The sequence below is a fragment of the Ambystoma mexicanum genome, chromosome 2p (genome assembly GCF_040938575.1).
Source record: "Ambystoma mexicanum isolate Mex_15411 chromosome 2p, UKY_AmexF1_1, whole genome shotgun sequence".
NCBI lineage: Eukaryota > Metazoa > Chordata > Amphibia > Caudata > Ambystomatidae > Ambystoma > Ambystoma mexicanum.
The window spans coordinates 120,555,791-120,572,088 of NC_090923.1; the positions used below are offsets into that span (position 1 = coordinate 120,555,791).

The 16,298-nt window shown below is 46.0% G+C and overlaps 1 protein-coding gene across 2 annotated transcripts in view; it reads right to left on the reverse strand.

The window, feature by feature from the left end:
• The window catches only part of ABTB1 (ankyrin repeat and BTB domain containing 1), an 870,760-nt gene that overhangs the window by 448,357 nt on the left and 406,105 nt on the right, over positions 1-16,298 (reverse strand). The window contains exon 9 of one of the 2 annotated variants that reach the window (XM_069643370.1): positions 3,677-3,775. The exons of the other annotated variant lie outside the window; for it this stretch is intronic. Within the exon in view, the coding sequence (XP_069499471.1) occupies positions 3,677-3,775 (99 nt within the window). The remainder of the gene's footprint in view (positions 1-3,676; positions 3,776-16,298) is intronic. 2 annotated transcript variants of the gene reach the window in all.

Here is a 16,298-nt window from a genome sequence, read left to right on the forward strand (position 1 = left end):
GCCTTGAGACTTCTTGCTCCGGGTAAGCACCGCAACCTATGGGAACAAAAGACAACTGGTTAGCAAAGGCAAGGCATCATAGCGCTGCGCATAGCGCCTACTTACCGCATCAAGGCGCTCTCGAAGCACCATCACCTACCGGCGAGTCCCAACTCAGCCAACGTTCCACAGCAAACTTCCACGCTCCTAAGGAGAGAGAAAAGACATTACTTAAACCCAAGAAAGGCATACAGGTATAACAGTAATAAGACCTACCTGAAAGACTCTAAAGGGCCTGCATCAGTGAAGTAACTAGATCGCACTCGCCCACAAAGGACAATGCGCCCCTGCCAAGAAGGCAGGACAGAGAGCACGCAAAAACCCATAACAAGGTGAGTAAAGATCCGGGGAGGAGCTGCGGGCATACAGGGTGTTGGGAGGCTCTTACCCCAGTTGCCCAGTCTTGAACATTGCCCACCTGTATTCCAGGCAGAACTTCTCCCGCTGATCATACCTGGGAGCGGCTGAGAAGGATACCAGAGTCCCCACAGCTGGGTGGCGTCCCCGTGGATACCAGGTGGGCGTAACACACCTTTCCTAGCAGAATTATTCAACAAGATAAGAGACAGGGGTGGCACCAGACTCCTTCAAAAGAGCATTGATAACAGTGATCCCCAAGGATGGGAGAAACCCTAAACACTGTGGATCATACCGCCCTATTTCCCTTCTTAATCTTGATGCCAAAATCTACGCTAGGGTGTTAGCAGCAAGACTGGTATCACTAATGCCCCACTTAATACACCCTGACCAAGTTGGGTTTATACTGGCGAGGCAAGGGGCGGATACCATGCGCAAAGCACTACACCTCGTCCATGCAGCGCATAACCTCCTCGGCGACCCTGCTCTTTTATCAATAGACGCAGAGAAGGCCTTTGATATAGTTGAGTGGGAATTCCTAGGAGCAGTCCTGCAGAAGGTCGGAATAGGTCCGAGAATTAGAAATGGAATACAGGCAATATACACATCCCCCAAGGCGTTGATATTCGTAAATGGAGAATACTCCAGATGGTTCGAATTGAAACAAGGGACTAGACAGGGATGCACCCTCTCTGCAATTCGTTTTGCGCTTTCCTTAGAACCCCTAGCACAAAAAATGAGAGCTGACCCTAAGGTAGAGGGAATGCGAGTAGGGGCAACGGAATATAAGGTAGCACTCTATGCAGACGATATCCTCCTACACATAACTAACCCTTCAGAATCCATCCCTCACGCCCTTAAGCTATTAGAAGAATACGGACAATTCTTTGGGTTCAAAGTGAATAGGACCAAATCCATACTGTTCCCCCTCCAGGGATCCGCAGAAGAAAATGACGCCAGATTCCTCCCACTAGGCCTTAAGATTGAACACTCCACATTGCAATACTTGGGCATACAGATCACTAAAACTCTGAATGACCTATACAAAGCCAATTCCCCCCCCCCCCCTTCTCCAGCGAGTCGCAGCTGATCTCAACAAATGGAACAAACTCACGATTTCCTGGTTAGGGCGAATTAATGCCGTTAAAATGGTATGCCTCCCCCGATTCCTGTACCCCTTCCACATGTTACCAGTGAAGATACCAAAAGGGTTCTTTATTGAGGGCAAAAAGATCATGGTAAGATTCCTATGGCGGGGAAGAAAGCAAGAATCCCATACAACACATTAACACTTCTCAAGGACAAAGGAGGAGTGGGGGATCCCCGATCTAAGAATTTACTACAAAGCCGCCCAGCTACGCATTCTAATCCCACATCTCTGAGATCGTAAAAACCTCCAATGGGTGCAAATTGACAACCACTATCTATCCCCAGCTACAGTATCAGAGTGGCTATGGACCCCACATAAAAGGTTACAACGGAGAATCAAAGGCCACCCAATATTGAGCACCATATGGAGTATATGGCGAACAGGCAAAGAAATGCGTAGAAATACTACCTGGCCGTCCCAGCTCAGCCATTTATGGTCTCCTGGCATAAACGATCACATTCCCAACGTAGGAAGGTTCCAATCATGGTACGAGGCGGGCCTGGAAAGGGTGGGGCAGTTGCAGAGAAAAGACTTGTTCATCCCTCAATAGGCACACTATCCACATTCCAGTATATTCAAAGGCGTTCTAACGAGACCTGAATGGAAGGACAAACTTAAAAGAGACCTTACACAATTCGAGAAACTCTTAGACTCTAAATCCGAAATGAAAGGCCTCATATCTGCAATGTACCAAGAATTAATAGCGGCACGAGATGGATCCACGGACCCCCTGAGAAATCAATGTGAAAAAGACATTGGGGAAGAGATACACCCCGACCAGTGGGAAATCATGTGTAGAGCTGCATCCAAAACGTCCATATCCAGTCAATACAAACTTCACGCCTTCTAACTGTTACATAGGTGGCAATATGACTGACTCAGACTCTCCAAAATGTCCCAAACAATGAGCCCAAGATGCTGGAGAAAATGTGGAGAAATAGCAAATTACTGGCATATGTGGTGGGGTTGCCCGCGCATTAAAGTGTTCTGGGACGAGGTCCTGGGTTGGATCAAAGAAATAGATGGTATACAAAGGGACGCCGACCCCTATTTAATCCTATTTGGGCTAGAAAGAGATGAAGATGATTGGATCAGAGTTAAAGGACTGACCCCCCCAACTATTACTGGCGGCTTGGGCCTTCCTGGTGATCAAATGGAAACCCACAACTGTTCCGGGAAAGAACTAATTAATCAATATAGCCTCAAACATCTACACAATGGAAACAATTACAGCCTCCCTACACGACAAAGCCGCACAATGAGAAACTTTATGGATGGACTTCAAAAATAAATATCTCGCAACAACCTCCGATTCCCAATCTGAGGAGCCCCCAGGGACCTGATGCAAGATGCAAGGCACAATAGATGATCATGGAAGAAAACTCAGATTTAGTAATGAAAAAGCGACCAAACAGTAGAACTATGTTCATTATGTCTTTGTATTTCCCACACTAATACAACGTTCATATGATGTGTGCTAAACCAAGGGGGTGGGTGTGGGCAAAGTTTTCTTGGTAGTAAGATACACCCAGAGATATGGAATGTATGTTAATTTTTGAAAGTATAATAATATCACATGTTCTACTTCTGTTATGTAACCATGGGCTAACAGTGGTGTGTTATATAATGTGAACTTTTTCTGTTAAAATCTAATAAAATCAAATAAAAAAAAAATGCGCCTACAATATTAAATGGTAGACATTTAATGGAATGTCGATTTTCGAAGAAAAGGGTAAACAGGTTCTAAAGCGCAAGGGTTCCTGGTTCTACCTTCATTAGACTGAGGGGACATCAACCCCAAGCCTGTGAAGTGCACACTTAAGGTCCATTGCAGATGGGATACATTCAGAGAAACACAGGACTTGGGGCATAGAGAGCTGCAGAAAAAGAATGTAGAGTCCGGTTACAAAAGGTTTGCAAAGGTGTGATGGAGGACAAGGCAAATTGGTAGGAAGAGATGGTAGCAAAGCAGATCAGTGGTAAGGACTCCCCTCTACAAAAAAAGAACAAACCTAACAATAAAGTGAGAAAGACAAAAAGAGAATAAAAGAATGAGTGACTGAGTAAGGGTATGAGCGAGTGCTGTGAGTGTGTGTCTATACATTTTGCATTAGTGGTACACAACATTACCTTATGACACAGGAAATTGTTATCTGTTACACTGAAGCAAACATCTGGGAAACTAACAAAGTTGTCAATGCTGTCGAACGGAAGCTCTCCAAATCCTACCTGCAGAGACAGAGTACAAAAGGTGTAAGCAAGATTCATCTTCTGGTGACGTAAAGTAAAACATTCAATTCAACAGCTGGAAGAACGAGAAATTGAAAAGACACACAGCCAGACCAATTTTACATGAATGGTATTTGCTGTAAATAATTTAAAATACTGTTAAGGAAGAACTTTCTTTTTCCATTTTGCCACAATAGATATCAATGGGACCCCGGCAGCTTACTCTATGTCATGCATCCTTGCCTGAACTTTGAGGTAGGTAAGGCCATGTTAACTTTACTTACCTGCTTAGTTTGTTTATTTTGTGGGCACTGATGAAGCCTAAAAGCAACCAGTGCAAGTGACTGTTTGCCTCAGTCCAGTTTGCTCTTTTATTTCAATGTAGCACAATCCACTTACATTAAAGTGAAGTGCCTCAGGGGTATTTTGAATCAATTTTTAACATATTTTATGCCTTTTTGATATGCTTAGGAAAAGATGGTTGTGCTTTCATCTTTGTTGGTGAACTCCGATGCACTATTGTTTTTTACCCCATGTGGTTTAAGTCCTGTTCTTTATCCGTGTAGATTGTTGGCTGTCGCCCCTCTCAGGTCAGGGAACTCCATAGAAGGGCATGCACTTCCCACAATCCAGCTTGAATTCCCACGGTAATGTGTTTGTTTGACTGAACTTGTCAGGGCTGGGTTGAGGCTGGCGGATCCCAGGACATCATCCCTACCAAGAAGTGTTTGTTGCTGGGCAGATGTAGGGTTTATGACTTTCCATAAGAGGGCTTACCCGTTTAAACGGTGCATAATATTGGGGAAATCCTCAGCCCAGATTTGGAATAACAGCAGTTTGAGCTATTCTGGAGGTTGATCACGTGAACCAATAGTTTGAAGGTGAAAAGCCTGCACTGAAAACCCAGACGACTGCTGTGACTGACAACCAGCACTGCCCAAGCCAACCTCCGGTGAAGCCCTGCTGCTTTTCCTGCAACCAGACTCTTACAGGTGCCTTCCTCCCCAAACTGTTGGAATCAATTAGTCCTGCACTGGAAGACTGCCATTGGTGGACGTCAGAGGTATCCCCATCCTGTATCTGGTGCTGTAGTTGCTTCCCCAATATGGAACTCTGCACTCTACAGATTCTCGACTTGGGACTTAGGAACATCGCTACTTTTGTTGCTGGTTTCAACTGTGAAAAGGCACTTTCCGAGGCCTGTCTCTTACTGCCACCACAAGACATGCCTGCTGCCCCTTAACCAGGTTTCTTTAATGCACTTCTTCATTTGTTTAGTCTTGCTGGTGCATCCTCATCTTGGGAGTCGTCGTGGCTTCTGTCCTGAGGAGCCTGGTTTGCCCAGTGCAAGTCTGACGGTGCTATTTCAAAAGCAGAGATTGGAACCACTGCAAAGCCAGACCTAATCCCAACACTATGTTCAGCCACTGTAAATGTAACCCCTTGCCCTCCATCACTGGACTGAATGATTGAAGTAAGTGTGCCCAGCGATTTTGGGTACCCAGGGGAGGTAACCAAGGGAATCAGATTATGTGGCTTGAGTGTACATTGCTGTTTCAGAGCCCTCCTCCCTACAGGGACTGAATGGGCGCAATCACTCCCTAGCACTACCCTTTGCTGTATATAATCATTGGAGTACTAACCAAGGCCACCTCCCTTCTCCCCCTTCTCAGGTATCCCTTAGAGTGGCAGGATAGGGAGTGTACCTCTAATTGTGCATACATACTTGTTTTCTTAAGAGATGCTTTAACAAGACATTTCTATTACATACCTTTTGGCATTAGCAACACTTGTGCAGGGAAATCTGGACTTCCTATCCGGATCCCAACCAAGTACTTATTTGAACACAGACTCTTTTGGAACACTGCATAGTAACTTACCTGCTACAGCAGGACCTCGTAAGAGAGGTGCCTACCTTATAATTATAAGCCAGGGCATAATATACTGGATTTTTACTGTGTTCTCTTGCATCTTACTATTAAAGTTGTACATGACTTTGTTGAACTGCTTTTAAATGTGTTAGAGGGTAAAATGTTGTATAATTCCATTTTGGATTTGTTTACAGCATATATATTGTGGCGTGATGGAGTAAGGAGGCTGTCAGGGTGGTTACATTTTGGCTATAGGCTTGTATTCAAATAAAGAAAAGAACCTGCCTCTCCCTATTTTGAGAGGGGTTTTCCCTACCCCAACACAGACTAACTCAGTGCTTATCAGGATGTAAGTCAAAACCAATATACCGTCCTCTGTCCAAACCAACTGCTCTATCCCTAGGACTAACAAATAAACCAAGAAAGAAAAGTGTTAAAAAATCAGGAGAATGGCTCCCTTCTCCTGGTGAAACAATCCAGTCTTAGGCTGTTGTTGGCATAACAGCAGTCTCTTGCATCAGGGTCTGATTTACAAATACACCTAGACCAGGAGAATGATTCCCTTCTCCTGTTCCATCTGGAAGAGTTTTGGAGACTATTCCTTTATAGTCCTTTGCACAAGTCTTTAAAAGTCTGTTTACTTCCTCCCAATCATTTGAGAACAACAGATTTAAGACTAACAACTTTTCTTATTGCGGGCACTTTGTCAGGACTTTTTATATCTTGACTATTGGGGAGCTTGCTCTCTGACAGTTCTTGGGCCTTTTGGAATCTTTCATATATGTTGGGTTTCCCACTGTGACAAGGAAGATCACTCACAAGGAATACTTGACTCTTGGTTCTCTGGGTGTCACTACTGTGATGAAGGAGATCACTCACAAGAAAAACGTGACTCTTCCGGCTTCCTGACACACCCAGCCTTTGCGCAACTCCTGTTACCTGTATCGACACTGGGGAGTGTTCCGGGTTCTTACCGCGGTTGATGTTCGTTCTGCACACGTTTAGCTCTTGTTCTTGTTTTCCTCCTCTTTGGTGTGTGTGGCTCCACAGAGCCGTTGCTATGGCAATCTCTGCATGTTTTATGGTCCATCCGGTCTAGCGAAGAGAGACCACGCCACTACTGGATTCTTCCTGGTTCTGCAACAAGTCGAATTTACTACGGTTCATGTAGTTCCCTTCAGCTTCTCCTTCCAAGACAGACAGTCTCTCGATGCTCGGGCAGTGCAGTTTTAAATTTCACGGGCCCTGCAGGAAGGATGCCAGCTTCACTCAATGCTCATCCTGCTCCCGAATACCTCCAGTCCTTCTTCGGTCTTCCCTTCATATTGCTGGGCCTAGCCCCACCATAACGTCAATGTTTGTCGTCAATGTCTTTGACGTTATCTTCATGACTCCTAGTGGCCACCTCATCACAGTTCTTTGGTAGCCCCTTCTATTGTTATTCTGTATGTTTCTATGGTTCCTCCTCGTCTCAGTCCTAGCTGGTCTTACAGGTGATATAGTAGAGACTTCACAATAATACACAGTAGTAGTTTCAGTTTGGGAGGGAGAAGGAGACAGTTGGGCCATGGCTCCTGGGAACAAGGGTTTAGAGAGGTCTTTTAGGTCCCCCTGCTTTTTACCATCCCTAGGGGACTATTGGGTAGTAGTTTCATCTCCCTAGCCCCCCTCTGCGGGGAAGTGACGAGTTCCTGTGAATCGTCACAATATATAGTTTGAAAACCTTTTGTTTACAAAAACTTTAAGTTAAACCAAAACAAACGTAGTCTACAAACAACGATAACGTAGCAACCAAATAAACTTTATCAATATATATTAAAACCATTATATTAAAATATATGCTCATGGTAACCATAACACAGCCTGTTTTTGTTTTGCAATATTTGGATTTTGCTATAAAATATTTTATAGGGAAAGTGATGTAATGTGTTGTGTGAATATTTGCGTTTAATAAAAATGTTAGTGTTTTTATAAATTTATGTTTTTAACGTATATTATATTTGCGTTGATTTTGCTATTATTTACATTTTGTCTTATTTACCAAGTATAATTTAGCACATATTACATGCTTGTATTTTTATTCATAGTATGATGACTATTATACTTTAAATGTTACTAACTTTGTAAATTATAAATGTTGTCTATATGTTGATGTTATTTGTTGCAGTAAATGTAACTGTCGCCCGCAAGTCACCCAGCTACCTCGTGGAGCATCTGCGGTGGACAGAACACCACCAAAAGCCAGGACATGTGCAGACTATAAATCTGCAGCTGCAAAAGGGAAAGGACTTGAAAAAAAGCCTTCTCTGCCTACGCCCCAAGACTATGGAACCTTCTCCCCTTCAGCATCAGGCTCGATCCTACTCTACAAATCAGAAAATAACTCAAGACCCACCTCTTCAAGGAGTCTTATCAACAGCTAGGTCATCATGTGCCCCTGCGCCCCCTGACTCACTAGACACCGTCCGCCCCACTCGTCCCTGCCACCCTGTACAGTTGTACCCCTCCTCTGTGCCCCTGTGTATCCTACCCCCACTGTATATCTGTTCTGTTTTCACCTTTGAAAAGCGCATCATTATGCATATGTACTGTTGTATACCTCTGTAAAGTGCTCTGTTGCTTCTCAAAGCTAGGTCCATACTGAATAAATATCGTACCAATAACAATATGAATAATTACGTATTACATTTTAATTTCATGTATAAAAAGGATTTTACCTATATATTATAACTAATTATATTAAATAGGTAAATATGTTGGATTTAAATTTTTATAATATATAATTTTGTTTAAGACGCATTATTTGTTTACTATAATTGAATGTTTTATGTGTAGCAAATGCAAGCATGTACAAAACATACTTGGGCCTGATTTACTAAGTACGTCTTTGTGCGTACGTTATGATGAAAGCCAATGAGACGTACATGCAGTGTAATTTACGTCCATTGCTAAAGTCAAACACAGAAATTCAGTGTACCTCACACCGTACAGAAAATTGGATGTAAGTCTGATTCACTAGGAAAAAGCACATACGACCAGAAATGCACCAAATAACTTCTGCTAGTGGACCACATGCCAGCATAAGTGAACGTGCCAAGGAATACTTTAGTAAAAAATTACAAGCATGTGCACAAACACCTGCCAATATTTTTTGAACAATGAATGATGTATGCTGGTTGGAAAAATGCCTAATCTAAACCTAAATCTAAGATGGGAGTGTCAACCATCAAATGAAAAATAAAGCAGTCCTAGTGGCGTTGTGTCAAAATACAAGGGGCCTATACTAAGAAACCTATTGCTAAACCTCACAACTAATACAAACCAAGGGTGTGGGATAATTTTCAAGAAAAGAAAGAAGTGTTCTCAAATAATAGGACAGAATGCACTAGTCTGGGTCTTCCTTACCCACGTTTTGAACACAGGATAAAATGGGAGCTTGGAGCGCAGCACAGTCTCGGGCTTCTCCAGCAAGACACAACAGTTCCAATGGCAGTTTTCAGGACCGTCGATGGCCAAGTCTCATTTCCTTTGAAAGTCTCTTGCCTTCAGGGCTGGACGTGTTAAAATAAACAAAAACAAAAGTTCTTTTAACCAAATGAAAGTTTGTAAGGGTGATAATGATTCACACCTGGGTCCCTCTCTTCTGGGCGCTGACCCTTCTCCCACTGTACTCCACAGTTCACGCAGGGTGATGGTCTCACACCTGGGTCCCCACCTTCTGGGCGCTGACACTTCTCAATTGTATTCCACAGTTCACTTAGGGTGATGGCTTCACCCCTGGATCTCCCTCGGTAGGACTCTGACCACTTTTGACTTTCAGTACTTGGGTGATGACTTCACCCCTTCAGTCAGCATCCCTTGTTGGGGTTCACTCTAGCCAACTTCACATTTCACAATTGGTTGCATTATTCACCTCCATTTCTTTCACACTGCTTGTAGATCAAAGTCTTTCGATTGTACAGGGAATTTGCTTGACCCTCTGCATGAATACTTTGAGCTATTTCGCTGGCCCTCCTACAGTCTTCTGGTATCTGCAGTTTCAATGCAAAACAAAGGGGGGCTGGGGCGAGTCAGCCAGGGTCTTTCACACGAGCACCCATGTTGTGATGGAAAACACTCTGCAGCTGGTCTTCAAGGTTTGATTTGTGTCTTATAGGTTCGCTACTGGGTCTCCATCTGTCAGGCTCAGAACAGGGCATCCCGTAACAGACATGACGCCATGGTAGCATACGCCAGACGTCACCAATAAACCTTAACCACACTGACCATAAAAACATAGACAACACACTGCAAGACAGACACAGCACCCACAAGACAAATACAGAACGCATGCACCAACCACACCACACATGTGACACATCAATAAAACGTGTCTCCCACAATCAGAAAACAAGCTGCACAATAGGAATAAACCCACCCCTGCTCAAATTAAGGCCCAACACCTGCGCACACACCCAAGCGATGAAGTAAACATGGCCAGTACCACACAAGTAGATGATGCGCACATCCCAATCACAGCTAAATTCCTCCACCAATATACACAAACAATATAAAGCAACACATAAGTGACCCCATTCGCTGCAAAGCTCATGGTGTCCAGCAAGATGGAAGCTGCCAAGGAGGTCTGCTGCAAGATAAACGTGACCGAAGGTGAGGTGGACCTGATGGTGGAGTTCATCCACAGCCAACAGACTTCCATGCTCCGGAGGCCGGGACTCCGTACTATGTGGAGGCCAGCCACACATTGTGAGAAACCTGAAGGTGTCTCACCCGCTAGTCATCAGGGATCTGTCATCCAGGGGGCCAGGATGCGGCCATCGCTATTGGAACCAGTTCCTGGAGGTGGACCAGTGCGGGAGGAACACCTGGATGAGGGTCCCCCAGGAGTGGAAGTGGGACACTGATACTTGGAAACTCAACCCCTCCCCCCCGCCTTTTCCGATACAAACACTTTCTCGCAGACAGTTAACTGTGAGCGACAAAGGACTAACACCAGAGCTGTATACCTGACATGTCCCAACACAAGAGTCAGGCAGTTTCTGATAATTACACAAACCTGACTTCCATTACACTACCCCACACGGCTTAAAAGGCGGAGCACGAAAGCACACGCTGAGCAAGGCAAAACGCACAAGGAAGCAGCAATTCCGAGATGGCAGTTTAAAACGAGGAGGAAGGCGACAAGACCAGAGAAGGGTGCAAGGAGGGGCCTACCCATGACCTTTTCCGAGAAGAACCATGACTTCCCACACTGATAGCCAAGGCGGGGAGAAGCTAAATCCGCCGTGGTACAGTCCTTGGCTCCGACAACAAAACAGCGCCAATGAACACAGCTGGTGAGTCGGGGAGACTGATAGCAGACCAGACTGTCTTACAAGCAAGGTTGCAAGCAGCAACATTGTATGAAGAAAAATGAGGCGTATGTGATTGATCGTAGGTCTCTGTTTGGTATCCAACTCAGCGTGTGATAATTATTGAACTGTGAAATCAAAGTGGTCCTGCAATGGGTGAAGCTAAATCCGGTGCACATTCAAAAGTCTTCGATAGCTAAAACAAACTGAGATTGGTCTTGGAGACTAATTGTATGAAAGGGGATCTGAGCACGGAAGAGGGGGATCCAAACAAAAGATTGTGGTAAGAAAAGGGATCTGAGCCCAGCTGAGGGGGATCCAGGGTGAAGAGCAAATTGCCCGACTTGAATATTTGGAAAGGAACTTTTTTGTTGTTTTTGGAACATCAGGCCCTCTGAATCAAGACATTGAACGTAAGAGACTTGGGCACATAAGGCCCTGATGTTGGTAAAAGGAAATGTGTCCTCGTGCTGAAGAAGCACAAGATTGTGCTATGCTCGAGTGAACCGCCTTGTCCCGTGCTAAAAACGTGGGGAAAGGAGGCCGACAGCCTGAACATCCCGACTTATCATTTTGTGAACACTTCTTACTTTTCTTTTTCATGAACATTACCCGACCCTATTTGTAATTTAGCAGTAAGGATTGGCAAAAGGTTTTTTAGTATAGGCCCTTTTTTATTTTGACGAGACTCCACTAGGACTGCATTATTATTATTTGATGGTCGTAGCTTGCTCCCATCATAGATTCAGATTTCGATAGGCGTTTATCACACCTTTGATAAGATCTAATAAACACCCTGGAGCTGTGGTCACTTGTGTCTGTCTTACTTTGGTACCATGCTTTCCTTACAACGGGCACTGGTTCAGATTCACGGAGCAGGTCATCGAGCAACATAATTGGGAGGAAATAATGAAGTGGTTGGAAAAGAATCAACGGGTCAAACTGAAGTACACCCAGTTCCACCTGTCCTATGCTTCTGGATGAGAACCACCAGGCCGGGTTGCGTGTGATGTCAAGGGAGGAGAAGACTATGAGTCTGATCCTGGAGAAGGTGTGCACTGGCCTGTGAGGCACAGGGACAGGCACAGGTTTCCGTGGTAAGCACATCGCCTATGCTCACACGCAAGATGTGCACATTCCATGCAAACAGGCTGAAAGGCAACACAACATGTAGGCACACAGGCCAAGCAACATGTGCCACATGTGCACGTGCAACAAAACCCCCAACAACTGTTTGACGCACATACACATGTACAAATGGAACACTATTACCAGATGCAACGCATCATCACCCGCACGCGTAGACATGCAATGAATCATGGGGTATTCACCAAACCAACACACACATAAAAAGAATTAGTTTTATATATAGCACTTTAATCTAAAGCGCTTTAGATATGTTAGAAACCAAAGGGTGTGTCACCTACTAGTCCCCAGGGACCTCTCTCTCTCAGGTGGCCAGGGCGTGGCCATCGCCTTTGGATCCAGACCCTAGGGGTTGATCAGTGCGGGAGGATCACCTGGGTGAGGGGTCTTCAGGGAGCGGGGATTAAGCGAACGATGATGAGATGCGGTATTCCCCCCTTCCTTGTATCCAAGAACCATAGGATTCTCCGATGTCCCCCCCCCTTTCTACACAAACACTGGGCTGTGGAAGAGAGCGACAGAGTAAAAAGGCTAACCCTTACTATCACACTGGACATGTCCCACTAATCGGGTCAGGCACTTGATTTTAAGTGCATACATCTGATACCAATTAGCTCTCCTCACACGGATAAAAGGCAGAACATAGAGACACACTCTGAGCAAGATGGAACAGGAGTAGAGTAAGAGTAGAACCTCTGTGGCGAAGACAAACCTACTGGAGCAGAGCAACGGACCGAGGGACGAGAGAAATGGGTAGAGAACTCCAAGAGTTCCATGCAGGAGGTTGGTGCCTCCAAAACGCTGCGAAAGACACATGGAGAAGGCCAAATCCCAGACAAGAAGACTGCATTGTGTTTCAAGGACGCCAGCGACCCTCCTGGGTGAACGGCAGAGTTGGGGTGGCGAGGCCAAGCCTGTGGTATTAACCTTGACTCATGAAAAACTGCGAAGACAAGAAAGAAACACACACAGCCAGTGAGGTGGCAAGCAAAATGAAAGACTGGTGTGTGTTAAGGAAGGATTGAAGTGGCAAAAATATATCGTACAAATTGCTGCACGCGCGAGTGGATGAGACGCAAAGAAAGGCAGACCTGTGAATGAACTTTGAAGTACAGATAGCTGTGAAACCAATGATACAGAGTAACGGAGTGGTCCGGCGAAAGGAAGTAGCCCACTCGAAAGTCTCTGTGAAAGGTGAAATGTTTGTAGCGATAAAGTGAATGAACTGTAAAAGCGAAGTGATAAAAATTAACCCAGAGTAAAGGTAATCGATCAACTTTGGTGCTTATGACATCGAACTACCCAGACCAAGAGACACTGGGGCACTCTATACACTAGACTGGACTATATGTTTGTGTCCTCCGGGATGGTTGGGGAAATGACAGGTTCGGAATACAAGGCCAGAGTGCTTTCGGACCACTCCCCCTTGGTGGTGGAGTGGAGGCATCAGCCCCCCAGGGCTAGAATACTGACGTGGAAACTCAGAGCCGAGGCTTTGCAGGACTTGGGGTTCCGGGAGGATCTAAGGGAGGCTATTACCTAGTACTTTGACATTAACACCGATAGTGTGCAGTCGGAGGGAACCCTATGGGAAACGTTTAAAGTGGTAGTACGGGGCGTGGCCATATCTAAGTCCAAGGGGCTCCAAGGGGGCATAGAGCGGGAGCTACAGGAGACAGAGAGGGAGCTGGAAGAAATAATACAGAAGGGTAGTACCTCACAGAAGATAAGGCAAGGGCAGGCCTACTCCAGCAGGCTAGTAGTGGGCACTGGGACAGGCTTTGCAAGCTAAACTATAAAAGATACATTGATAGGCAACATGCGGGGGGAGATAAACCGGCAGGTTGCTGGCGTGGCTATACAAGAATGAAACACCGCGTTCAGTGATCAGGGAGATAAAGGATGAAGACGGCCAGACCTTGGATACCCAAGAGGGAGTCAATAAGGGGTTTCTCAGATTCTATAAGCGCCTATACAAGGATACGGGGGAGGAGATGGAGCAGGAGACCCAGGAAACTCTGGAGGACATAGGATTGCCTAAGCTTAGTGACCAGGAGCGGGAGGATCTAGATACCCCGATCACTCTCTAAGAACTAGAGATGGTGGTACATCACCTACCAACGTGCAAGGCCCCAGGGTCAGATGGGCTCCCGAGCAAATTCTATAAGACGTATAAGCAGGAGGTGCTCCCCCCGCTGCTCCCCATGTTAAACAAGGCCTTTGAACAAGGGAGGCTGCCGGAGTCTCTCAGGGAGGCGGTGATAATCCCGCTTTTAAAACCAGGTAAGCCAAGCTTGGACTGCAGATCCTACCGACCACTGTCCATGCTTAACCAGGACAGCAAGATCCTTACGGCTGTGTTGGCAAATAGGCTTAAACGTGTCATAGGGAAACTGATCCATCCGGATCAAACAGGGTATGTCCCAGGCAGGAATATAACCGATAATCACAGGCGACTCTACCACATAATTGAGCAGACATAAAGGGACCCGGGCAAAATGGCGATTGTTTCGTTGGATGCCATTAAGGTGTTCGACTCGGTGAGGTGGCCGTGGTTGCTGGCGGCGCTGAAGGAATATGGCATGGGGCCGGGGTACCTGAGGTGGGTTAGAATGTTTTATAGCTCCCCAATCGCTAGGGTTAAAACCGGTGCCATAATCTCAGACAAATGGCAGCTCAGTAGAGGCACGAGACAGGGCTGCCCCTGGACGCCTATGTTGTATATTCTCGCTCTAGAGCCGCTGGCTATCTGCCTCAGACAACAGTATGGGGAGATCGGTATCCCCACAAAGGGAGGGACGCACCTTACATCACTATATGCGGACGATATCCTGCTATACCTGCGCTTCCCGGAGGAAGACTTGCAATATATCTTGGAGGTGATGGAACATTATGCCACCCTCTCGGGTATAGCGGTGAACCCCAGGAAATCGAGCATGTTCCCCTTGGGGAGGTACAGAAAGGTCCTACCGAAACAGCTAACGGTCCTGCCGATACCCTAGCAGACTAGGACCTTTCGATACCTGGGTATCGATATTTACCACTCGGCCGGGACGAACACAAATACAACACGGAGCGGGCAGTGGCAGGCATTAAGAACAGCATCGGGTTCTGGTCTTGGCTGCCCCTAGCCATGATGGGTATGGCGGCGCTGATCAAGATGGTGGTCCTGCCGAGACTACTGCATTTCTTTACGAACTTTCCATATATGCTCCCGAAACGGTTTTTCGGGAAACTCCCCAGCTATTGCAGGGGCTTTATCTGTCACAACTCCAGAGATAGGGTGGCCATATGGAAGCTACAAAACCCGAGTGACAAAGGGGGCATAAACCTACCGAACTTTGAGCTATCCTATCTGGCAGGGCAGCTTCAGTATGTGGCTAGATGGTTGTCCGAGGAGAAGACCGCTGAAACCAAGCTTTTGTACAAGGACTCCGCCCCTTACTACTTGAGGGAGGTGGTGTGGTTGCCAAAATCTAAGGTGCAGGGGAGAGCAAGACTCTTGACACTGGGCCGGGAAATCTGGAACAGAACGTGGCAGGTGGTGGGAATCCCAACCCCATGCTCCCCGCAGGTGCCGTTGATAGCGGTATGCGGGGAGGACCCGCAATTGACAATAGCGATCCGTAAATATTGGGAACCCATGGGGCTGGTAACGCTCGGGGATGTATGGCAAGAGGGTGAAGCACTAGACTTCAGAAAGTTGATGGAAGATACCAGGGTGCACATAAGCCAACACATTACTCATACAAGAGTTAAACGGGTGCAGGACAGATGGCCTGCGGAAGTGCTCACCGAGCAACCAGATACGACTATTGAGACAATGTACGATATTTCGGAGGGTGGGCATGAAATATCTTGTATATACGAGATACTGATGACTAGAGTGGGTAATGAACAAGTTACTTACCTGTAACTGTTGTTCTCCAGCATGGGTCTGGCATGGATTCACATGCTCATGAATATTCCCCGTCGTCAGGCCGGGAATCCTCGGTATAGAAAAAAATCAGTATCAGTGACTGCCCTCTCCCTAAGCCCCGCCTCTGGCAGCCATCCTCAGATTTGGTAGCACGTAAAGTGGCAGTATGACCAAGTGAAGAGCCGCAGAGGGATAGGCGGGAGGGTTCGCATGTGAATCCATGCCAGACCCATGCT